At 52.9% G+C, this 24601-nt stretch overlaps 5 protein-coding genes across 5 annotated transcripts; 3 read left to right on the top strand and 2 right to left on the bottom strand.

Moving 5' to 3' along the window:
• Positions 1-7050: 7050 nt before the first annotated feature.
• On the top strand, positions 7051-8867 carry IUM83_06375 (uncharacterized protein; the record flags this gene model as incomplete). The annotated part of the gene is made up of 8 exons (XM_067930575.1): positions 7051-7093; positions 7150-7181; positions 7247-7418; positions 7517-7543; positions 7648-8106; positions 8224-8272; positions 8588-8638; positions 8762-8867. The coding sequence occupies 8 exons, from the start codon at positions 7051-7053 to the stop codon at positions 8865-8867; spliced, it is 939 nt and encodes a 312-aa protein (XP_067800390.1).
• Positions 8868-11186: 2319 nt separating this feature from the next.
• On the top strand, positions 11187-11568 carry IUM83_06376 (uncharacterized protein; the record flags this gene model as incomplete). Its single annotated transcript, XM_067930576.1, has 2 exons — positions 11187-11419; positions 11529-11568. 2 exons carry the CDS (start codon positions 11187-11189, stop codon positions 11566-11568), a joined length of 273 nt encoding a protein of 90 aa, XP_067800389.1.
• Positions 11569-14986: 3418 nt separating this feature from the next.
• Positions 14987-17587, bottom strand: IUM83_06377 (putative EndonucleaseReverse transcriptase; the record flags this gene model as incomplete). The annotated part of the gene is made up of 1 exon (XM_067930577.1): positions 14987-17587. The coding sequence occupies one exon, from the start codon at positions 17585-17587 to the stop codon at positions 14987-14989; it is 2601 nt and encodes an 866-aa protein (XP_067800486.1).
• A 705-nt stretch (positions 17588-18292) lies between these two features.
• Positions 18293-19336, top strand: IUM83_06378 (Transmembrane protein; the record flags this gene model as incomplete). The annotated part of the gene is made up of 1 exon (XM_067930578.1): positions 18293-19336. The coding sequence occupies one exon, from the start codon at positions 18293-18295 to the stop codon at positions 19334-19336; it is 1044 nt and encodes a 347-aa protein (XP_067800533.1).
• A 1775-nt stretch (positions 19337-21111) lies between these two features.
• Positions 21112-24198, bottom strand: IUM83_06379 (PDZ domain; the record flags this gene model as incomplete). The annotated part of the gene is made up of 1 exon (XM_067930579.1): positions 21112-24198. One exon carries the CDS (start codon positions 24196-24198, stop codon positions 21112-21114), a length of 3087 nt encoding a protein of 1028 aa, XP_067800387.1.
• Positions 24199-24601: the final 403 nt, after the last annotated feature.

The following is a 24601-nucleotide window of genomic DNA, read 5'->3' on the forward strand; positions in this document are numbered from 1 at the left end:
TCGCCTCGTCTATTGGGTTGGTCACGATGTTCGAGACCAAGTACCGTGCACGCTGCGCGTAAGCATGGACGTCATGATAACCCTGCTGCAGGTCGAGGAATTCCGTCCTCGACCGGAATTCATTTTGCGGGGGCTCAAACGCTTGTTTGAGCTCCTCTTTGAATATCTCGTACGTGCTAAAGCACGTAGGATCTGAGAGTCGGCGTCCGTACGCCCAACTCCTCGCTCGTCCGCCAAGACATGACATGGCGAACGCAACCTTTGATAACGGGTCGACGATACGTCGAGCCGCAATGGCTGTGTCGAGTTCGACAAGCCATCGGAGGAGAGGCTCGCCCTCTCTTCCTACATAATTGTTCACGCTCAATTTTAATGATTGAGCACGCGGTGTCGTACCCGACGACGCCGTTGCTGAGGAAGCAGCATCGCGCTGCTCCTTCATGATGAATCCCAGAGCAACACCATGTTGCTCTGTCGGCGATAGCGTACGCAACATTGTAGCTATCGCCGCCTCCCCAATGACTGTTGACAGTCGTTGGAGGGCCTCCCACTCTGGATCCGACAGGTGGGGGCAGTCCGCGCGTGCAACATGAGTTGCAGGCGCATTGGAGCTCTCCATGGGCACCTCCGTGCTCATGTGGTTCTCGGCTCCGCGTTCGTACACCTCGTACGAACGTCAAGTAGTCGGTCGTTGGACGGACTACAAAGTGCTACCAGGTGTAGTGGGCCTACTTTGGCTCACTACTTTAGCTTACACGTCGCGCTACGTGTTTGAGGAAGCGTAGGAGTTTATTAATAATTTGAATTAATTATACTTGAGTCCACAAGTATAATATAAATCAAATAAAACACCAAATAGGTAGTTTAAGGTAAAATGAGAACTGTATTGTTTGTAAATTGATCTTCCTCTAAAATCTGCTAAAAACTGTTTATCATCTATGAAAGGGTTGGCAGCGGCTGGCTGTCAGAGCCCCGCTAATATGCATGTCTCTGATTGGTAGAAAGATGCTGCTTTCTACCAATAGGATCTTTTGGGTATGTGTGGACCACTCACTGTGGTGGTCCACTTCAATGTATCCATTGGTGTGTCTTACACCAATGTGAGGAAGTATCTAAAACCTTTAACAGATATTTATCTGTTAAACCATAAGCGGCAATTGCCATGCACAAGTGACACTTGTCACTTGTGACCGTTGTCATGCACAAGTGACTGTTGTCACTTGTGTGTGTAACCCCGTTACATTGAACGTCAGTGGGAAAATCGTCTTTGTTCATCTGCGTCCGTTGGCGCATACAGGTTAAACAGGGATACCGTTTCCTCGTCCAGTGTGGTCTGCACCGCTATAAATTGCTGAACCCACAGGTGTTGAAGGACTGAGCAGACCTCTTGCAAGCGAGTATGCGGGTGCAAAAGGATGCCCACCCCGTCCGAACCAGCTGCCCAGAACGACAGTTGTGGCCAACTACAGCCGGTCCAATAACCCCATTGTTGTGCATGGTCATGATGTAAAACGTGAATATCCTCCGCAGCCACGTACGTTTCTTGAAGGATGGCGACGTTGAAATGGCCACGATCGTGCCTGCGATGAAACGAGGAGAACTACGTAGTCCTGATCTTCGACGTGTGGCCTAAACCACGAACATTTTGGCTTAATAGGCCGATCATGCTTTCATCTCCGTGTATCTTAAACGCCCCGGGTTTAGTGACCCGTGGTTGGACCTATGCAATGCAGGGGCCGTTGCAGGCAAACATGCTCTCGACGGTGTCGTGAAAAATAGCGCCTGAGCGATCTGTCCCGGTCCAGCCGATCCTGAACCGGGAAGAAATCACCGAGCGTGGTCTGCCCTCGGCCACGGCGGGGTTGGGCGGCCTGGCCACCCTTATTGCGGCACTCGATGTTCCACCACTGGGCTTGCGTGGCGTCGGCACCGAAAAGCGGGTCATCACTGCGTAGCCCAAGATGGCGCATGTGGAGTACTGAGCTCTAGTTGATCAATCGGAGCCCTTCGTTAAGAAGGCTTCGTAACTGAATGGCCAATCGTACGATGCTAAGAGGGCGGGTCCTCAATTCGTCTGCTTCGAGAAGTTTTGGTACAAGACCCACGCGCAGCGAAGCGGCGGAAAGATGGGGAATAGGGACATCCTACAGACTCGGCGTGGACAAAGTCGGGAGTGTAATATATGGCATCAGAGTCTCCCCCTATTCTTGTGCTCGCATCTGTTACGATAAGACCTTGTGGGTTAATCTAAAATACATGTAGGGTCGATGCAGCCTTGGTACTTGTGAGAGGAAAGCGATTTCACGTTCCGTTCCTCCACTTCGCTCTCACGCACCACAAGCGAAGACCCACGAGGCACTTTGGTCCTCCCTTTCGGGTTCCTTTCTTACCTATAACATCAGTATGATCATCAACCGACTGGTTATGTGCCCAAACAAGGTCACACCTTACATTCGTGGGTCATGACAGGCTCAACTAGTGGCGACGTCTCTGGCCAAAATCATACTCGCCGGACGCCAACCCAGACGTTGCTCGCAATGGCAGCACGGACTTGCTGCCAGACGTGGAGCAATCGCACTCGCCGTCGTACGACGACAGCCCGACCAAGAGCTAGCAGGACTCAGACAGAACGAGCTCCAGCTGATCGGAAAATTCAGCGAGCTCAGACATTAGGCGCGAGAACAAACGCATCAACATGAAAAGAGCAGCGAGCGCAAACACGACCGACTGCCGCGTCGAGACAATTCTAGTCTCGAAGTTCCCAAGCTCACAAGAGCTGAGGACTACGAGCTATGGTGGATGATGATCGAGTTGAAGCTCAAAGCGCGGAAGTTCTGGTCGTTAGTGACCACGAAAACGGTGAAAAAAAGACTCACGGATCTCTCGCCGCAAGCAACGCTGGGAAGAGCGCTGGTTGACGGCTCATGAAACGGTTGCAGGCTCGCTTGTTCCGCGCCTTGCTGGGCGCTGCCGACATTTTCTTGTCAATTGCAACCCTGTACTTCTATTTCAAGAAATTGAGAACGAGTACAATGCTGGTAGTATGGCTAAGAACGCCATTATCATTGAGATCGCGATGTTTGGGTGACCAGTGGGGAGTGCGTCGACACCTACATAAACGCAGTGATGAAGCTGCAAGAGGACGAAGTCGCCCTTGGTTTTCCTCTCAAGGATGCAGAGCCTGTCCAGCGCTCAAGTCAATATCTGCTCTGACCTGGCCTGTTTCATCGAGACGTTCACAGTCAATGCGCTGCGATAATGGAAGCTCGGTGGACGTGATCTAAATTGGGTCAGTGGAATTATTCGTGATAAGTGAGCGCACGGCCTCGGCGGCAGCACAGTGAAGTTGTTTGCAACACCATCCTTCGACCCAACAACAAGAGGTTCAAGAATCCGTGGATGTGTGGCACAGGTGGTTTGCTCATGCCGGTTCAGTGATGATTATATATGGACATGATAAGGAAGCAGGTTGTTGGCGGATTGTAGATGGACACAATGATAAGCGAAGATCACACGTGTATACCAGCGAGACAGTCCGGATGTCATACAAGAAGTGGCGACAACGTGCGAAGTAGCCTCTACAAAGATTGTAACGAGTCAACAGTCGAAATATTCACTGTCTCTTGCTCATTGTAGACGAGTATTTGCGCTACAAGTGGTTGTTTCTCCTGAAGCACAAGAGTGAAGCGGAGTCCCACACCATCGCGCTCGTCAACCGGCTGCACATTAAATATAGTGGTTGACACTTGCGGGTTGCGGAGATTCATTCGGACCAGGGTGGCGAGTTGGACAATGCTGACCTTCGCGAATTCGGCGGTCTGTATGGCATTGCGATCACTACAACCAATGGATACACGCCATAATAGAACGCGATCGTTGAGCGTGCAAATGACATTGTTCTCCCGATGGCGAGATCACTTCTACACATGACCAACTTGAGTGACAGTCTGTGGGGAGAAGCAGCCAGACATGTAGTTCACACTCTCATTATGACGGTGACTCGAGTGCTTCACGCCGCACGAAGTGCTGTCGGGTGAGTGTCCGGATGTGTCTTGGCTTCGGACATGGGCTACTATCATATTGCGAGCGGCTCAAGGAAGAAACTCTCCTCGATAATAGGTACGACAATCCTTGTTGGTTACTCAGCTAGCATCAACAGCTACAAGGTTCAGGGATTGCAGTCAGGGGGAGTTTCAACTCATCGAGGTGGAGACCTAGTATGGGCATAAGACTATACTGTTGATGGACGGCGTTACTACAACATAATTTGGACAAGACGACACGTCTTGCTGCACCATAGTGAGTCATGTTACCACAACAAGCACCACAACATGCGACCTAGTGTTGGGTTCGCCGAAATCTATCGACAGTAGGTTAGATTAATTACGGAAACTCCAAAAGTTACCGACCCCTTTAGAGAAATTCGAATTAGACTCCAAGCGGCTGTCAGTGCAAAACGAGAATAGACCCAGAGGACACCGGCACCAATGCGATGTCGCTACCTTCGGCGCATCCGCACTCAAGCAACGAAGGCACGAACCTGTCCGGGACTCAAAGGGCGAAGTTGTGCAAGGGACCGGTGAGGTCTAGGATCAAGGCGATTGAGGCCATTGAAGACAGGCTGGAGAGAATTGCGAAGTATTCCTTCAAGCCACTGAACGAGCGCGACGAGCTAGCTGCGATGATCGCCGGCGAAAAAGTGGATACTAATCGGCTGGGCACTGCTCTCGGTGTGTCGATGCGTAACACTGAGTATGTGGCATCGTACTCTGTGAACTGGAGCAATGTTGCGAGGTCCTGCCGGAGCAAAATTAGCCAGGCTAGGCGCTGTCATGGGGACCATTAGCCTAAAGAGGAAAGAATGCATCTGGGTTTTTTTAGTCAGCAATTAGTTTTCATTTATGTCTTAACGGACGCCAATAATCCATAACAATATTTGTTGCTTCTACTGCCTTCGCTACTTTGTTCGCCATGGTGCTTACTTCAGGTTGCATTAATCTCATCCACATAATGCGTAGCCGCATCACGGCAATGACGACTTCTGTCACAGTGGCCTTAGTAAAGCGAATACTGTCTTTCAGCATGGAATACACTTGGGCGATGACAAGAACTCTGCACGATGTGCCATCAGGTTGCCTTGGTGCATCGAGCTAAACTCCGTTCTCTTCTATTGGGTACTCGACATCAGGTATAGTATTCCGATGCCAATTACACAAAAAACGGTAAACACCTTCTCCTCGTAGGTCGTTTCTAGTGTATCACTGTACGCGCCCTCGCACAGTGGCTCGTAGTAGTAAGGAGGTGATAGACGGAGTTTCCGTCTGGTACGAGATGCTGACGATAATGACACCCCGGTGTATGTTGCTGAGATGGACCGGCAACACAACATAATGCGTGCTTGAAATGCATGTCTGTGGCGGGTCAGGACAGCACAGAGTCACCGCGAAAGAGTTCAACGCGTAGCAATTGAATGCTCTCTGATACTATCATCAACTTCAGTACCAAGTGCATCTGCGACGTGCTAGAAATCATCCCAACCATCTCCTCAAGCTTCACAGTGCCTACGCCACTCGATAATCGGTAGCTAGAGTTCAGACAAGCCCCTCCAAGCTGCTTCATGTCTTCATTTGCTAACGCCTTGTGCTTCTCCCCCGTGTTGTCAGAGGATAGGTCGTCCGAATCAGTTTCAGCATCGAACAGCTCCGGGTTAGCTGAAATGTCGTCCCAGTCGGTCGACATTAGCCGCTCCACATCTGCCTTCCATGCGTTGAACTAATTGACTGTGTTGTCATGCATCCTGTAGATCGCCTCGCTGCGAGATAGCAATAAAACAGTAAGGCAAGACAACGAGCAACACAGGTTGTTACACAGAGCAACACATTAAGAGTAGCATAACGAAACATCCTAAAGCGAGTACAAACCTCGTAAACTTCGGTGTCCCCCAAGGCAATAGGCCAAGATTTCTTCCGTGTCCCAATCAGATGTTTACTATATATTTATAGCGAATAAGGAGCCGATTGAATCAAATTTAGGACAATCATCCTATTTAGGGATAACGTTATTTGTTGCGGACACTGTGTCAGCAATGGGAGTCGCTGCTACAACATAACTACACCGCGACGATACACCCTTCACTCTAATTAGTCGTTCTTCGAATATAGTCATGCTTTAGTACTTAACCGCAGTTCCGACCGATACAGCGTTTTTTGTTCAGGCTCAAATCGCAACAAAATCACAGGTTTTAGATAGCTCTCGGTCAGGAGTGTAGTGGGTCTAACTTGACTCACTACTGTTGCTTACACGTCGCGCTACGTGTATGAGGAAGCGTAAGTACTTAGTAACTGCTTGAGTTAATTATATTTGAATACACAAATATAATTTAAATCAAATCAGACTCCAAGTGACTTAGATTAGGTAAAATGAGAACTGCATTGTTTGTAAATTGAACTTCCTCCTACAGCTGCTAAAACTGTTTATCATCTATGAAAGGGGTTGACAGCGGCAGGCTGTCAGAGCCCCACCAATATGCACGTCTCTAATTGGTAGAAAGATGCTGCTTTCTACCAATAGGATCTTTGGGTATGTGTGAACCACTCATTGTGGTGGCCCACTTCAATGTATCCATTGGTGTGGCTTACACCAAGGTGAGGAAGTATCTAAAACTTTTAACAGATATTTTATCTGTTAAAATCACAAGTGGCTTGTAGCCACTTGTGCGTGTAACCCCGTTACAAGGAGGATCCGGGGGTGATTTTACTTTCCCCGAACTGTAGATTTATGAAACAGAAAAGCGTTTATAAAATTAGTTTTTGCTTGGCGAGAATCGTACATCATTATTAGTCATAGCATGAGTAATTAGAGTGAAGGGTGTATACCCGCTGAGATGTTGCTTGGTAAGTTATCGATTGTATCTTTCGTAAAAATGTCAGTATCTGAAAGCATGAAATTTGCGATATATTTGGTTTCGTTTAGGTACGACGACCCTGGCCTCCCATAGTTTTTACGTCAACGGGGGGAAAGGAAGAAGAAATCAGCACGGAAGCGTCGACGATGGTGGGACACCAAGCGCGCGAGATAGCGCTCGGTCGACAAGGTATGGTGTGGGTATGTACTGTGGTCCTGAGTATACACTGACGAGCTGAATTTTAGGGCGTCGTGGCGGGTTACGACCTCGCAAGGCTGTCGACTACGTCCAAGAGGCCCAAGTCTGGCAAAAGACGACGCGGACGATGCGGACTACGTCTAGGACGGCGGCGACGAAGACGACGACGACGACGACGCCATGGACGACCTGGTCAAGGAGGAGGATGTGGTAGACGACGAGGAGGCGAAAGATGGTCCCAAGTCCGGCAGCGCCGACATGGACGAGGACGCGAACGGCGACGACCTGTTCGGGGACGACGCCGAGCCTAAGCCCGGTTGCACCAACACGGCCTCGGGCGACGACGAGCAGGATGGCACCGTGCAGAGCGGAGACGTTGAAAGTAAAGGTTACGGGATGACGATGCGATGGAAGTGAAAGATCGTGACAAACAACTTCCAGGTATGTTGCTTCGGGATTTCGCCTACTATGCTTCTTGTTATGATGCGTTTATAACGCTGCAGACTAACTTTGTATTATTGTATGTTGGTGCGCTACGAATACAGAACGCGAGGACCCCATCCGTCAGTATGTGCGTGCGGCTCGTGATCGAGCTGAAGCCGAAGCTGGGGCAATTGCTCCACTCTCGCGTGACAATCAGGCACCACATACGCCAATTGCATACCCAAAGAAGAGAGCTGGCTCGCCGAAAGCCTCTCCAGGGGCTAGCCCTCCTCGCAAGCGCGCCACAGGTCGACAAAAGGGTTCAGCGAGTATAGATGATGAACCTGATTTCAATTTGATGACCTCGCCAGCGCGTCATCTGGAGCGTCGCAGAACGAAAACATGGCAAGATCGCCAGCAGATGACCAAAGCGCACCAAGCGCTTACCAACTTGAAGCCAAGTCTCTCCAAGAAGCACTTCGCGAACTGTGGCGACTTCGCCAACGAGATTCAAAGATACCAAGACAAGCACCTGGTGGTTTACCGTGAGCGAAACTCCCAAACACGGGAGAAAGGCACAGGTTCGTTGTATTGCTGTGGCGATATCGTGTTTGTATTCATGTCCTTATGTTGTGTTTTGTGTTACTTTACTGTTTATGTTGCGGCTTGTGTTGCTTTGCATCCCTGGGGTTATAAAGATACGCGATCACATCTCCCACGGCTTCAAGCGCATGTGGTGCACCCACGGTGCAACCTAATCGGCTCGTGGTGAGGGGCGGCGCCGATCTGGGCAGCACTACACCGGATGCGAAGCCAGCTTCATGGTGCGGTCGGCAAAGGTCGTGCAGAATGGAGTCGTAAAGTAGATGGTGGTCGTCGATGAAGACACGGAGGTATTGCATGTGCTCCTAACGTTTAGAAACACGGAACTAGTTGCTACTGTGCTCATGTAGATCGCGGTGCATAACCACAAGACGACCAAGACCATCTACGATTCTTACAAGGGCGCGAAATCTTTGCCACTAACGCCCGCGGTTCGCAAGGACCTGGGTCTAATGACAGAGATGAAGACAAGTACTGCTACTATTGGACGGTACCTTTCGAATTAGCTGGGTGGGTGCCGCTGGTGAATGCGCTGCTACTAGTGCTAATGCTGTTTTTCATTGCGCACTTTCATGAACTGCAGTAAGCTCAATTGATATTAATGTTGCTACGCTTTTATATGTTAATATGCAGATATGGGCCTGAGCCTGCAGCAAACAAGGGATTTATTGCACCAAGTACTGGGCTCTACGACAGTCGAAAGAACGAGACTGCTGCTGGAAACATTTATTCGGGTTGATGATCACAACGTGCCGCTAGTGCAGGATCATATGGACATTACATGTGTTATCGCAATGTAGACATCAATACAGAAGACATGTTTCAAGCAATGGGTTGACAGTTTGGTGATGGATTGGACCCACGGAACAAATAACTTCGGCTATCATCTCGGTAATTACCTTTTTACTGGGGGGGGGGGGGTCTTTCCAGTGCTTGATTTTCTTGCATTGGACCAGAAGAGCGGCACTATGGAGCGTATTTTGGAATTCTTTAAGCAGCATAACCCATCGTGGAACTGCGTTCCGACGTTCTCTATCGACAAGGATTTTGTGGAGTGGCGAGTGCTGGAAAGGGTATTCCCCAACGCAACAGTCTTGCTATGTCAATTCCACGCCATTACGTACTGGTGGAAGGTTTGCGGGAGGTCGTAGTACAAGTTGAAGATGTCGCAGCGAGAACTGATGGAAAATGCATTTGGCAAACTCATCTACTGGTGCGGATCATATTATGTTGCTTGCAATGGTGTAGTCGTGTTGCTCATTAGGTTGCTGACGGTGTTGCTAATCACGTTGCTGGGTATGTTGCGTTTTGTGGCTTCCTCACCCACAGTAACTCAGAGAGAAGTTCTCAATCCGAGTTAGCAACGTTTACGAAAGTCTGTCGGAGGGAATGTCCCGCGCTTCTGGAGTATTTTTAGTCGAACCGGAAAACGTTGCTGATGTGGGCAAACCATTCCCGAGGAAAATTCTTTTCGGCAGGCAACACAATCACTAATAGGATCGAATCCAATTGGAACCAAGTGAAGCTGCTGCTCGGTAAACGGCCACGTTTAGATGCGACCATCAGTGGCCTGTTAGCCCATCAGGGTACAAGTATTCGTCAAGTTCTCACGACGATGCTGAAGCATGTTTCAACATCGCGCCAAGTGGGAAGCGTTCCTGACTTTCTGTCACGTGTTTCGTCACGTTTTAGTGATCATGCGCTGTCCAAAGTGCGCTTGCAATGGGATATGTTTATGGTGTATCCGAAAGATATTCCCTGTACGAAGTTGGCCGCAATGGGAGAGTGGGAGCTGAGTGCTCGGGGCATACCTACCTGTGCAACGATCTAGAATGGTCATATACTGTCTTTTCTACTGCAGCCATCACCTGCCATGCCAGCATCTGATGTATTTTGCTGAGCGTGTTCATCGCTTTGAATGCCTACCTGAGTCGACCATCAACAGGCATTGGGATGTGATTGCAATGTCAGATCTTGAAACCGAATTTCAAGAAGGTGTAGAAGCGCTGCAGGAGGTCCAAGCATCAATGAGAGTTGCTGATGAATGCTGGACACATGACGGATTGACCCAACACGAGAGGATGTACGTCGCAGCGGAAGCAAAAGAACCAGCAACAGAACCAGCAACAGAAGCAGCAACAGATCCAGCAACAGATGCAGCAACACAGCTTATGCTACCTCAAGAATGCGAACGGAATGCAGTGGAGGCATTCGGTCATCCCCGTGAAAAACAGCGCGGTGTCATCTACGTGAAGATAAGGCGACGGGAACGCGCCAATATTGTTGTGCTTTCATCAGAAGAGAAGTATTGCTACGCTAGAGCTGTGTTCGAACCTGTGATGGAACACCTTGCTGGGTTGGCGACTCCTGCCTTTGTCGCAGCCTTGAAGACGTGAAAAGATATTGTCCACAAAGGCTTACATACCGTTGAAGCTGTGGAGGGATGCACGGGTACTACAACAGGTCCCGATGAAGGCATGAAAGTGATGAATTCAGCGATTCGAATGCTTTCGACACCTCATCCGACATTGCACCCGCTGATTTGTTCGATAGCATGACCTTTATCAGTGAACTGGAGCAAAGCGAAACCATACCAGACGCCACTAGCAACAGAATTGTCCAGGGGGGGAGTGGGCAAACAAAGCGAGGCAACACAGGAGCAAAAGCCGGTAATTTTGGGCAAGGATACTGATGCCAACCTCAAGCTGCCGAAACCTGTGACAATGCCAAGGAGCCCATTGCGTCAAAACGCGGTGCCCCAAAGAAATACTACCCGACCAAAGCGGCTACTCGCGGACAAACTAAACAGCGTTCAGCGAGAGTCTCAAGCAAAATTGGAATTCTTAAGATGATTCGCATTCCGCAACCTAAGCCGAGACACAATGCTAGACCCAAGTTGAAACGAACCCAGTTGACAAAGTTGGCTAAACCCCAAAGGTTGGCAGCTATTTCGCTTCCCAACTAGTGTGTTCCCTCAGTTTCGCATTTTTTGGAATGGGCAAGAAACACTATCGACGGCATCCATGTCAGTGAAATCCTTGCCAGCTACCCCACTATCATGAACGACGACTTTATGAACGCGCGCGTCGCACGCTGTCACCGCAATCACGTCTACCCAGATGATTACAACTTCGTGATTCTGAAGAGCCTTGTCATCAAACTGGACGCGGTTGTAGGTGCAAAGAAGAAACAGCATCCGAAGTTCAACCGGATTGTAGATGGCGATTATCCGGAGGGAACTGCTGAGGAAATCTTGGCATATTGCCCTGGTGGGACACCGAAGTTTACGAGGTTTGTACTCGCTTTAGGATGTTTCGTTATGCTACTCTTAATGTGTTGCTCTGTGTAACAACCTGTGTTGCTCGTTGTCTTGCCTTACTGTTTTATTGCTATCTCGCAGCGAGGCGATCTACAGGATGCATGACAACACAGTCAATTAGTTCAACGCATGGAAGGCAGATGTGGAGCGGCTAATGTCGACCGACTGGGACGACATTTCAGCTAACCCGGAGCTGTTCGATGCTGAAACTGATTCGGACGACCTATCCTCTGACAACACGGGGGAGAAGCACAAGGCGTTAGCAAATGAAGACATGAAGCAGCTTGGAGGGGCTTGTCTGAACTCTAGCTACCGATTATCGAGTGGCGTAGGCACTGTGAAGCTTGAGGAGATGGTTGGGATGATTTCTAGCACGTCGCAGATGCACTTGGTACTGAAGTTGATGATAGTATCAGAGAGCATTCAATTGCTACGCGTTGAACTCTTTCGCGGTGACTCTGTGCTGTCCTGACCCGCCACAGACATGCATTTCAAGCACGCATTATGTTGTGTTGCCGGTCCATCTCAGCAACATACACCGGGGTGTCATTATCGTCAGCATCTCGTACCAGACGGAAACTCCGTCTATCACCTCCTTACTACTACGAGCCACTGTGCGAGGGCGCGTACAGTGATACACTAGAAACGACCTACGAGGAGAAGGTGTTTACCGTTTTTGTGTAATTGGCATCGGAATACTATACCTGATGTCGAGTACCCAATAGAAGAGAACGGAGTTTAGCTCGATGCACCAAGGCAACCTGATGGCACATCGTGCAGAGTTCTTGTCATCGCCCAAGTGTATTCCATGCTGAAAGACAGTATTCGCTTTACTAAGGCCACTGTGACAGAAGTCGTCATTGCCGTGATGCGGCTACGCATTATGTGGATGAGATTAATGCAACCTGAAGTAAGCACCATGGCGAACAAAGTAGCGAAGGCAGTAGAAGCAACAAATATTGTTATGGATTATTGGCGTCCGTTAAGACATAAATGAAAACTAATTGCTGACTCAAAAAACCCAGATGCATTCTTTCCTCTTTAGGCTAATGGTCCCCATGACAGCGCCTAGCCTGGCTAATTTTGCTCCGGCAGGACCTCGCAACATTGCTCCAGTTCACAGAGTACGATGCCACATACTCAGTGTTACGCATCGACACACCGAGAGCAGTGCCCAGCCGATTAGTATCCACTTTTTCGCCGGCGATCATCGCAGCTAGCTCGTCGCGCTCGTTCAGTGGCTTGAAGGAATACTTCGCAATTCTCTCCAGCCTGTCTTCAATGGCCTCAATCGCCTTGATCCTAGACCTCACCGGTCCCTTGCACAACTTCGCCCTTTGAGTCCCGGACAGGTTCGTGCCTTCGTTGCTTGAGTGCGGATGCGCCGAAGGTAGCGACATCGCATTGGTGCCGGTGTCCTCTGGGTCTATTCTCGTTTTGCACTGACAGCCGCTTGGAGTCTAATTCGAATTTCTCTAAAGGGGTCGGTAACTTTTGGAGTTTCCGTAATTAATCTAACCTACTGTCGATAGATTTCGGCGAACCCAACACTAGGTCGCATGTTGTGGTGCTTGTTGTGGTAACAAGACTCACTATGGTGCAGCAAGACGTGTCGTCTTGTCCAAATTATGTTGCAGTAACGCTGTCCGCCGGCAATACCGCCAAAATATGTATCCAGCACATAGTGAATTTAAGTGATTAGGGTATGCTACGAATGTCTGCCCTGTAGCTGACAATTTACAAGGGTTTTGTATTGACTGTCAGACTGCTTTGAGCAATTTGCAAAGGCGTTTCAACTATTATCGCGAACTCAACCGAGTTTCTGGACGAGATCTCCAACGCTCCCAGCACGACATGAACGAGCAGCATTCAACCGGAGTTAGCTAGATGCGAGCGCACCACTTAAAGCACGAAGAGGATAAGTAAATAAAGAAACAATTTATTACAATTTATTCGTATTCAACAGTATTTATGCACTAGTGGTGGGATTTCCCGCAGGGAAATCCCACCACCACCACCACCCCGCCAGGGCTGGCGGCAACATAGCAATAGCGACAGCAAGGCTTCCTCCCGCTCGCTGTCGTTCTCGCTCTCGGCACCGTAGTCCTGCTCGCCACCCTCTATCAGCCCGCTGCCCTGTCCTTCCCCTTGCCGCTGCCCCCACACCTTCCTCCCGGACGCCGCCATTCAGCTGCTTGTCACTCTCCTCCACGACGCTACTTCCTCGCCCTTCTCCTTCCCCCCCGCTGTCCTCCCGGCTGTCGCCCCCTGTCATCCTGTTGTCCCCCGCCCTCCTCCCGCTCCCCGCCATCGTCTTGCTGCCCGACATCGCTCCGACCGGGCCCCGTGGTCGCTGCATTTGTCAAGGGCGACCGCCGTCCCTGCCCTCTTACCTGCTTGATACCTTCCTCCCGGTCGCCGCTCTCCGCCAACTAACCGCCCTCCTCCATTCCGACGCCCACCCTCTTGCTCATCACAGGCGCCGCTCTCCCCCCCCCCCCCCCCCCCCCCCCCCCCCCCCCCCCCCCCACCACCACCACCAATCCCCTTGGACACCGCTCTTCTCCAGCTCGCCACCCTCCTCCACGGTGCCTCCGCCCTCCAGGCTCCCTGCGTCGTTCCCCCCCCCCCCCCCCCCCCCCCCCCCCCGCCCGCCTGGCGGGGCCAGCAGCCTCGTCGGTGACTTGGGTATTTGTTTTGTTCAAATGGCTCCGGTGTGGACTACACCGGAGCCAATTGAGCTTTGACCAATAGCTGAATTTCTTCACCTACCGTAAAAATGGGATTGAGTGAGACACTGGTAAAAAGTTCGTCTTCTGTTGTAAAATGCAAATCCCAAATTATTTTTTACGCAGTAAAAAGTATTATTGGTGTGACACGGATTTCAACCCTCACACTTGGCGAGTTGACACCCCTCCCGAGCTGTCCAGCTGAGCGGCATGCCTAGGCGGCTTAAAAACACGAACAGGAGGAAGCTAAATGCGCTCCAAGCGCAGGCAGGCTTAACGATTGTGGCTGCTGCAGCAGCTGCCGCCCGTGTACACCGCTCTACTTTGTACTTTGTAAATACCACGAGTCCATCCCCTTTCCTACCACGCCTGACAAGAAACGAGCGCTGTTACGCGCTTTGTTAGTGAAGCGTGGGATCAGATTTCAGCTGAAACCATCACAAGAGGGTTTTAAGGGCAGGTATTACCCCTTTCGGTCCTCGCGATAGGGAAGGTAGATTCCGTGTTGCGGATGTCTCGGGTGAGGAGGCTCCAGTCGTGCATGCTGCTTTGGATGGGGTGTCATCCCTAATGAGGTGTGCGATCTAGCCCTTTTTATTACTAACCAGTGTTGGTTTTACGAGCGTCGCACTCAATTCGTGTGTCTCGCTCAATCCGATTTTTACGGTAACGTGTTTTTGTTTTTGCTTTGTTTTGTATTACGTCTTCGCGTCAATCTGTCTTACTGGGAGCCTAGGTGTAAAGTAGCTAGTCTCCGGCATAGGGTAGTATCCGCATACGTCAAGTCGTCCTCACATGGCATCCATGCGATTATGTCTCCCACGAGTTTCTTCCACTCGGTCGTGTTTTGTGCTTGGGTACGAAGCATGAGAAGGTCAGTTTTGGTGCGGAGCCGGCGTCCTCGCTTGGTATTGCGAAGGTCTTGATCCAAGATCGTTGGTAGCGTCGTGCGGGGGCGTCCTCGCCAGCCACCTTCAGTAGAGCTGTCGAAGTAGCGAGCCATTTGCATGAACGCTGGGTTGCGATCCGAGCCGCGAAGAACCTGTCCAAAGAGTACCCATCGTGCCTTGGTGATGCGGTAGCGCAGAGGTCGAGCGTTACAGCGCTTGTAGAGCGCTGCGTTGGAGATCCGCCGAGGGTACCGGACGCCGAGTACCTGGCGAAGTTGTCGGCGATGAAAGCTCTCAAGGCCGAGCACGTCCCCTTCGTAAGCGCCCACGTACCGCAGTTGTATAGCAAAATCGGCAAAACGTAGCTGTTGTACAGGCGAACTCTGGTGCGCTCGGAAGTCTGCGAGGTTCGCAGCCATAATGTCCACATTCGGTTGAGGGCAGCACGGGCGAGCTGTTTACGGCGCGAGACGTCTTCGGCATCACCCAGAAGCGAACCGAGTTTCTTGGTGTTGCGCCATGCTTCCTCTTGGGCGCGGACGTGACGAGTAGGAGTACTGGTTGATGCGCGAGCAACCGTCGTCAGCTCGGTCTTCGACGGGTTCATGGCCAGCGACCAGCGAGCCAAGATCGCTGGGGCTTGGTCTTGGATGAAGGCGGTGGCTTCGACGGTGCGGCACACGAAGTCGGCGTCGTCTGCGTAGACGATCATATCGTCGAGGAATGCACGGCCAACGTCGAGGGAGTCGGCGAGATCGCGTAGAGCAGCTTCTAGGTAGACAATGAACAGAACAGGAGAAAGTGAGTCGCCCTGGGGCGTACCGAGGTTGCTTGTGAACGGGTTCAGCGTGGTCGATCCAGATCGGAGCGACAGCGTTGTGTCCGCGAGCAGGAGCTGGATTAAGCGCACTTCGTCGTCGTCGAGGAAACTGCGGAGCACGTCCATGAGCTTGGCCCGGTCGATGGTGTCGAAGGCCCGCGACAGGTCGATGCCGAGGATATGATATACCTCGCGATAGCGTTGGACACGTGCAGCGATCCAGCGGTGGGCCCAGACAGCATCGGCGGTGCTGCGACCGGGGCGGAAGCCGCTCTGATGTGGCGAGAGATACCCTGCAACGTTGCCGGCAATCCGGCGAAGCACCACGACCGATAGTGCTTTTCGAACGCAATTGAGCAGTACGATTGGACGGAGGCTGGAGCACTCGCCGCGAGGCTTGTTCGGCTTGGGCAGACCAATCAGTAGGCCGGCACCAAGCCGGATATGTTGACCTGTGGCGAATCCTTGATTGATGAGCTCAGCGAGCGGTTGGGCGAGAGCATCAGCGCCATACTTGAGTAGTTCGGCTGATACGGCGTCTGGGCCGGCGGCGCGGCCGTTCTTGAGCCGACGGAAGGCGCGTTCGAGCTCGGCTGGGTCAATCGGTAGCTGCAGCGGTCGGCGCTCCGAGTCGGGGTGGATTACTTCTCGGGATGAGTCAACAAAGAGAGAGCGAAAGTGCTCTCGCACTAGGTGGTTAGCTCGGTTAGTAGATAGAACTAGTTTACCTTGTTTGTCTCGGATGTGTTGGCGGGGGCTCGGCTTGCGAAAAAGTGCACGTGTAGCTTCGTAGACGCGACTCGATGTACTGAGTGACTCGATCACTTCTGCTTGGTGGTCGAGGGCTTGGTTCGCTAGTTCGAGGCAGCGGGTTCTGATGGCATGAAGGATTTCGTTCCGAGTCTTCCGCAGCTGACGAACGTCGGCACTGGTGTTGTTGTAGATTTCAAGGCGTAGCTGCTGCTGGAGGTACGAGAGTGTTTTTAACTGCGGGTCGGCGAAGCGACCTTTGCTGGTAGCCGGCTGGTATCCGACGGAATCTTCGGCGGACGTGTAGGCGTGGCGGAGAATGCGGTCCCATCGGTCTTGGGGCGAAGCGGTGTTCAGGGTCTCGGCGTCGTCTTGGAGTGCAGCGGCGAGGCGGCGTTGGTAATCGGTGCGGGCGTCTTCGTCGTAGTAGAGTCGGCTGCGTGCGAGGCGTGTTTCCTCGTCGCGGGCGACGTGGGTCTGGAAGCGGCGTCGGGGGACGTCGCGAAGATTGAAGTCAGCAGTCACTAGCTTGTGATCGGAGCTAGTGAGGGTACCGCTCCATGCGTGGGCATTCGTGCAGAGCTTGAGGATGGACGCCGGACTTAGCACGTAGTCGATTTGATTGTAGATGCAGTGTCCGACGCGTCGTTGCGTCCACGTTGTAAGATTCTTGGCACGCTTGCGGAAGAAAGTGTTAGTTGCAGTTAGTCCATGTAATTCACAGAAAGCAGCGAGTAAGTGCCCATTGCGGTTGCGATATCCGCGGGCCCAGTTGCTTACGAAGTGCTCGCCGTCGTGAGGTTGGCCCAGTTTGGCGTTGAAGTCGCCGAGAACAAAGGTGAGGTCGCGTCGGGGGAGCTTGTTGTGTGTCGTAGCGAGGTCAGCGTAGAAGCGGTCGGTTTCCTCAATGCTGCGGCCCATGTGTGGGGCGTATGCGTTGATGATGTTCATGCGTCCGCTTCGGAGCCGTAGCTGGAGGACACCGATGCGGTCGGAGACGGCCCACGCGCCGGTGACGTAGCGGCGCAGGTGAGGCGCCACCACAAAGCCGACGCCGTAGTGGGGGTTAGTGCATTTCAGGGTGATCAGAGAGTAGTTACCGATGGACTGCGTGGCGTCGGTGCATATCTTCGTCTCTTGGAGGGCAGCAATGTCGACGCGGTACGCCGCGAGGTCTGCAGGAAGCGTGTCGAGCTTCTTGCGCTCTGAACCAATGGAGTTCACATTGAACGTACCTAAGCGAAGGAGGCGGGGGGGAGAGAGATCTCGGGGAGGGTGTTGTGAGAGTAGATGTGAGGGATAGACTTGTTAGAGACTGGCAAATGCTCGAAAGCACTGCCTTAAAGCGACCGGCGAGCATCAAGCCCGTCAGCTCTCCGGGAGGGCGTCACCCCAACCCACCAAAAAACGGTAACGTGTATTCGCACCAATTACGATTCTGTCGGTCGTTGGCCGCTGTCGGCACCGTCACGCTACCACGAACTAAGCTAACTACAATTGCCCTCTCAAAAGTGATAAATCAAAATGCCGCCGCAATTAATTTCGAATCCACCCCTGTGTCATGTGGTCCACTCCAAACTTTCAAAGCGGCAGAGCTCGGGAACTACAAACCAGGTCGGACCTGCTCGAGCGCTGCTCCCCCTCGGGCCCGCCGCCATGCAGCTGCAGACGCTGGCGTACGCCATCTCGGGCGCCTTCACGCTGCTGGCCATCATCCTTAGCGGCTGGCTGATCTGGACGCACCTGCTGTACAACCCGTCCGCGGGCATCCGCAAGCACGTGATCCGCATCCTGCTCATGGTGCCCATCTACGCGCTGACGTCGTACATGGCGCTCGTGTTCAACGAGTCCAAGCTGCTCTTCGAGACGGTGCGCGACCTGTACGAGGCCTTCGCGCTCTACTCTTTCCACTGCTTCCTGGTCGAGTACCTGGGCGGCCAGTCCGTGCTGGCCAGCACCATGCGCTCCAAGCCGCAGATGACGCACGTCTTCCCCTTCTGCTGCGTGCAGCCCTGGTCCATGGGCGGCAAGTTCCTGCGCCAGACCACCATCGGCATCCTGCAGTACATCCCCATCAAGCTGCTCATGAGCATCGTCATGCTCATCACGAGCCTCGCCGGCGTCTACGGCGAGGGAGAACTGCTCAACCCGCTCGTGAGCTACGGCTACGTGTGCTTCATCCTCAGCGCCTCGCAGACGTGGGCGCTCTACTGCCTGCTCATCTTCTTCCACGGCGCGCACGAGGAGCTGCAGCCCATGCGCCCCTGGCCCAAGTTCCTGGCCATCAAGGCCATCATCTTCTTCACCTACTGGCAGTCCGTCATGATCAGCATGCTCGTGAGCGTCGGCGTCATCTCGGAGAAGTGGCACATCGGCTGCCCGGACTGCTGGGACGCACAGAAGATCGCCTCGGCGCTCAACGACTTCGTCATCTGCGTCGAGATGCTGGGCTTCGCCGTCGCGCACCACTACGCGTTCGCGATCGAGGACTTCCTGACCCCGACGGGCCCGGCGGGCATCAGCGTGCCGTCTTCCAACGTCAAGGCGCCGCTGCTGGCCAACTTCATGGACGCGATCAACGTCACGGACGTGTCCACGGACCTCAAGAACTCGCGGAATGAGATCCTGACCAAGAAGCAGGCGCTGGCCGCCAAGTTCGAGCGCTTCAACTCCTCATCTCCCGGCAGCGACATGTTTTGAGGGCGCTCGCTCGCTTGTTTAGCTGTTAGCAAGTGTCGTGCCTGCTCTTAGCGGAGGTGGGAGCCATACAATAAGCACACGCCTAATTATTACATTTGTTGGACAATTACTTCTCGTACAGCGAGGTATTTTCTGCTTCTTGTGACAGCACCTTGGTATCCAAAGGTTATATATCATGGAAGTTACACCACGATGAAAAAGTACAACGTGGGTCCTGGCATTGAAGACATATCAACAAGGAATGCTGGAAAATAGTAGTAGTGTTTTTTTATCCATGGTTGTGTTACGAAAGATGCCAGGTATCAGGGCAGGAACTGCAGAGTCGAGTCCAGTCACTGGCAAGGAGAACCGATGTTGCAACTACATGTAGTGCGGCAGCAATCGTCGAAGTTGGGGTGGCTTGAACAGCACGAGCTGATTTGAGCGTTCTTGGCAGAATATAAGGCTGCGCATCCCGGTGTCATGCACAGCCTTGACTGAGCGACGACAGACGCGGGCGAGGCAATAAGCATAGTGCCGACGAAAACGAAGACGCAGGTCTTGAGATTCATCTTTTTGGGGTATTAGGGGCGTCCTTGGTGGGGTTGGCTCGGTAAAATGCAGAATGAGAAAGATGAAGAGCTTGCGTACATGCGCTTTTGGTGCGCTCCGCTCGTGGAAGCATACGGCCTGGTATCTGTCTTCAAAGTGCTGGTTGAATTATCCATTCTTATGTCTACTCGTGGGTAGTAATCATTATCTGTTGCAATTCTACCTATACTGGTTCAATTTCAATTTAAAAAATATGTTGCCCGAGTTTGTATATCTGCTACATAGTGATAGGAGGGTCAAGGTGACAGGGTTTTAGTTTAGAGTTCACTCGGTTACTCACGAGTATGTGTGGGACGCGCCATTGTAATAATGAGACGCTTCTAGAACCACTGATAAATTACATCACCTAGCCAATTAATTACACGTAGAGATCGATACGGTCTTTTGGTACGCCGAGATAGTAGCATCAGAGATACCGGTTATCAAAATAGCGTGTTGAACCCCTGCTTACGTGGTTGTCGCGATGCATTAGGATAAGCACGCACGCGTAAGCACTTCTCCATCGCGTACACAGAGTATTTGTCTTTGTCAAAGACTCATGTGAGCGCGCACTTGCCCCGCATGCTCAATTTTCTTGAGTAGTGCATTGCGTGATTCTGACATCAGAAGTAGGTATGAGGGCTCACTTTTACCGTCCAACGGATGTCAAGCAAAAGCTGAAGATCCAGTATTAGTGAATCTTCAGTTTTTGCTGTTGCTATGCTAGTGGGGCCACTACGCGTTTTATGAAAGTTCCTACTTCGAAGTATAACTTATTAGTAATTATATAATATCAAATGCAGCTATGATTGCCGCTTGCTAGCACGCGTTAAATAACCTCACCGACAAAACACTACTATAGGTAGCTGCACACATGCCAGAGCCCTGAAGCCACTGCATAGGTGACAGACACATGGCCGGTACCGCATGAACAATCGTGGTCAACCAACACAGGAGCAATATAGATGAAAAGAAGGCTAGCCCATTCTACGGCACAAGACGATCGATGACACCGACCAAAAAGACATTTTCTTATGCGAGGCAGGTCGAGGCCCCGTCTTCTAACAACATCGAGAGCTTACAATCCTGTTTCTGTTGCTGCGTTCGCGTCTTCACGATATCCCCCTCCCCTCCTGTTTAACTACTACGATTTCGTCACTTCAGTTCAGCTACGAGCTCGTGTGCGGACGAGATGCTGGCAAGCATCATGTCCCGCGTTTGAAAAAGCGCAGCACGACAGGCCGCTTGACGGCGCGCAGAGTTGCCATCGACGAGTGGAAAGTCGAGCCACTGATCTCCATCGGACCGATCCACGTCAGCACGTCTCCCACCGACACCTTGTGCAGCATGGGGCCGCCCGAGTCCATATCCACCTTCGTCACCTTTGGTACGTCAGAGTCGGAGCTAAATACGAGGCCAAGGTTGGCATTCTCCCGCCAGATAAGCTCGTATTCACGGTCCTTCAGCGGCGGTCCACGCGGCAGCGCTTGATCGGACTCATCTGACCGCAAGGTGGCATATGCCGCCGCCGATGCACGCCGGAAGCGCAGAACTGCTGGTTTCGGTAGCCGCGACAAGTTCTCCAGCGTCTGTTTAAACTTCGGCTGCGGTACAATGTTCATGTTGTTCGCTGCAAAAAGAATATCACCCGGCGATACGTGCTCAATGTTCTTGAGGTTGCTCGTTCCTGTCACGCGTGCCACAACGGGAAACCTTGTAGTCGGATGAACACGCAATGTCAAACCAAGCGCGGTGCCCTCAGGCCAGATAACCTCATACACGTCAGGGTCCTTCTCCAACTCCTTCTCCTTGGATTTAGTGGCTTCACTTGTAGGCATTTGCGGTGGAGAACCATGACGATGGCCACTGCGTGACAACGGCTTCAATGGCGTGTCATTATCGATCGGGTCACTGGTAGTTTTGGCCAGCGGAGACTTGCGCAACACATTTTCCAGATTGCGCAGCTTGTTTTGGGCATCTGCAACGCGATGGCTTATATCATTCCGATGTCCGCTGCCGTTGTCAGGACTGTTGGCAGACCGAGGAGATGGATCCTTAGTCGTCAACATTACAGGAGCAGCATGGTAGTGACCCCTAGAGCCGTGTGGTGATACTCTTGATGAGCTGGATGATGAAGCATTTGCTTGCCTTGGGTCATGCGACGCACGTTTAGCCTCCTGTTCTCCATGGCTTCGGTATTTGCTTTGCGAAGCTTCCTGAGCAGCGTGCTGGTGAGACTGCGACGAGTGTAAAGATTGCGATGCGTGCTGCTGCTGCTGCTGTGCCGGGTGTGATTGCCTTTCCTGGTTCTTCCTGTGATCATTGTGCGTTTTCGCATTGGACCCATTGTTGGCATTATCTCTCGCGTGGCTACCGAGGGCTACGCTCATTTTCTTGAGCGGGTTAATGAAACTTCGTGGTGTAGGAAGCGAAGCTGTTGGCGTTGATGGCGCAGGCTTCGGCGGTGTTACCACGGGAGCTGGTGGCGCCCTCTCGCTCGCAGACGACGAGGAAGTGGGCGGAGGTGGCGACGAGGATGACGATGTTGAAGATACTGATGTTGATGAAGATGCCAGTGATGAGGTAGATGCCGTGAACTTGGACGCTGAATGTACACCTGACGAAGATAACGCTGCGATCGCGTCTTCGGGAGAACCCTTCTTGAACCGAATAACCAGCGGGCGTTTCGCAGTGCGCAACTTGAGCAGAGATTCATGGAAGTTCAAATCCTTGACGCTATCGTCGTTAATCCACATAATCCGGTCTCCAGAGCTCACAAACGCTGCCACGTTGTTCGGCGCTCCCTTGATCTTCACCTTAATCGATTTAGCGCTGCCCAAGTCGGCAACAACCATGTTACCAGCAACATTCGGCCGCACCGTGAAGCACAGTGGTTGTTTCTTCTCCCAAATGTGGTCGTACTCCTCCTCCGTAGGCTCTGGGCGCGCCGACACCTTTTTGTTACCTGGGCAGAAGAAGAGCGACACGGGCTTCTGCACCTTTTGCAGGAACTTAATGGCCGTGTTAAAGTTGCCATCCGCGGTGTTGTAGCTGCCGATTTGCACGAGATAATGCCCTGGCTGCACGTCCTGCACCTGTGGCGACCTGTTCTTGCCCGTAATGCGCGTCACCAGCGGGTACGGGACGTCCTTGCTCGCAATCAAACTAATGCCCAGCGGTCCGTCAATCCACTTAATCTCGTACTTGGCCTCCAGCTTGACTGCCGGCTGGGGCGGGAACTTCTCGTTCTCCGCCGCGGTCAGTTCTTCAAACTTGGCCGCGAGCTTCAGTCCAATCGCGCTCTTCACCTTGGGCTGCACGGGCTTCACGGCCATGGGGTCGGCCATCAGTCGTCGGAACACGAGCTTGCAGGGCTTCGGCGCCTCCTTCAGGTACTCGATGGCCTCGAGGAACTCCATGTCCCTCGTGACGCGGTCTCCAATTCTCAACAGCAAATCCCCCACCTCCACCAAGTGGATGCCGAAGATGGAGCTCTTGCCCGTGATCTTGGACACGGCGGGCATCATCCGCGACTGCGAGTGGCGCAGCCTCAGCCCGAGCAGGCCTCCCTCCCACACCAGCGTGCACATGTTGCCCGTGGCGTTGTTGGATATGCTGGAGGCGCTGCCGCTCATGGACGCCAGCAGGTCGAGCGACGAGCGCCGCAGGTGGACGAAGTCCTCCTCTGGCGGCGCGCTCTCGTTGTTAGGGTCAGCCCTGTCGTCTGCCTCCCCCTCTCCGTCCACGCCCTGGTCCTGCGCGTCCAGGTCCAGGTCCAGGTCGTCCAGGCCCAGGTCGTCCTCGTCCAGCGAGTCGCTGGCGCTGCGCGCGCGCTCCGAGCCGGAGGACAGCGTGTCGTCGTTCAGGTCGTCGTCCAGGTCCATGTCCAGGCTCTCGAGGATGTCCGCGAGGCTGTCGCGCGCGCTGCTGACGCTGCCGGAGCCCACGGCGGGGCGCGCGTCGTCGTCGTCGTCGTCGTCGCCGCCCACGTCGACGTCCATCGTCTGCTCGCGCGCCGCCTTGGACAGCGAGCCGCGCTCGGGCGCCACGGCCCCCGACGGGATCATGATGAGGTCGTCCAGCATGTCGAAGACGTTGTCGCCCAGGTCGGGCTCCACCTTGGCCAGCGACGCCGTGAGCGACTGGCGCGCGCCGAGCTGCATGCTCATCTCCATCTGCAGCTGCATCTGCTGCTGGATCTTCTGGTGCAGGTCGAGCTGGTGCGCGAGCAGCTCCTCGTGGCTCATGGCGGCCTCGGCGCCAGCGGCGGCGGCGTCCCCGGGCGCGTACATTGACTGCCTTGCCTGCCCCCACGCTCTGGACGTCTACGCTGGAGGGGGAAGAGCGACTGACTGCCTGCCTGAGTGTAGCGAGAGTGCGAAATATATGCGGTTTCGCTATGGGGAATTTTGGCCAATGAGACGGGAGGAGGACGTTTCGACCAATGAGAGAGGGAGCGGTCTCTCCCATGGAAACCCAAGACTGCACACGTCGCAGACGCCCGGTGCCTGGAGGTGTTGAAGGTGTTGAAGGTGTTGAAGGTGTTGAAGGTGTTGTGGTGTGGCTGACGTGGTGGTGAGGTGACGTGACTATGATACGGTACGGGTGCGGGGGTGGACTGCTTTGCGGCAATGCAGGGAGGGAAGTCGGTGAGCTGCTGGGCTCATGGGCACTGTGAGTGCAGTACACGGTGGT

The sequence above is a fragment of the Phytophthora cinnamomi genome, assembly GCF_018691715.1.
Source record: "Phytophthora cinnamomi strain GKB4 chromosome Unknown Contig1, whole genome shotgun sequence".
NCBI classification, from domain to species: domain Eukaryota; phylum Oomycota; class Peronosporomycetes; order Peronosporales; family Peronosporaceae; genus Phytophthora; species Phytophthora cinnamomi.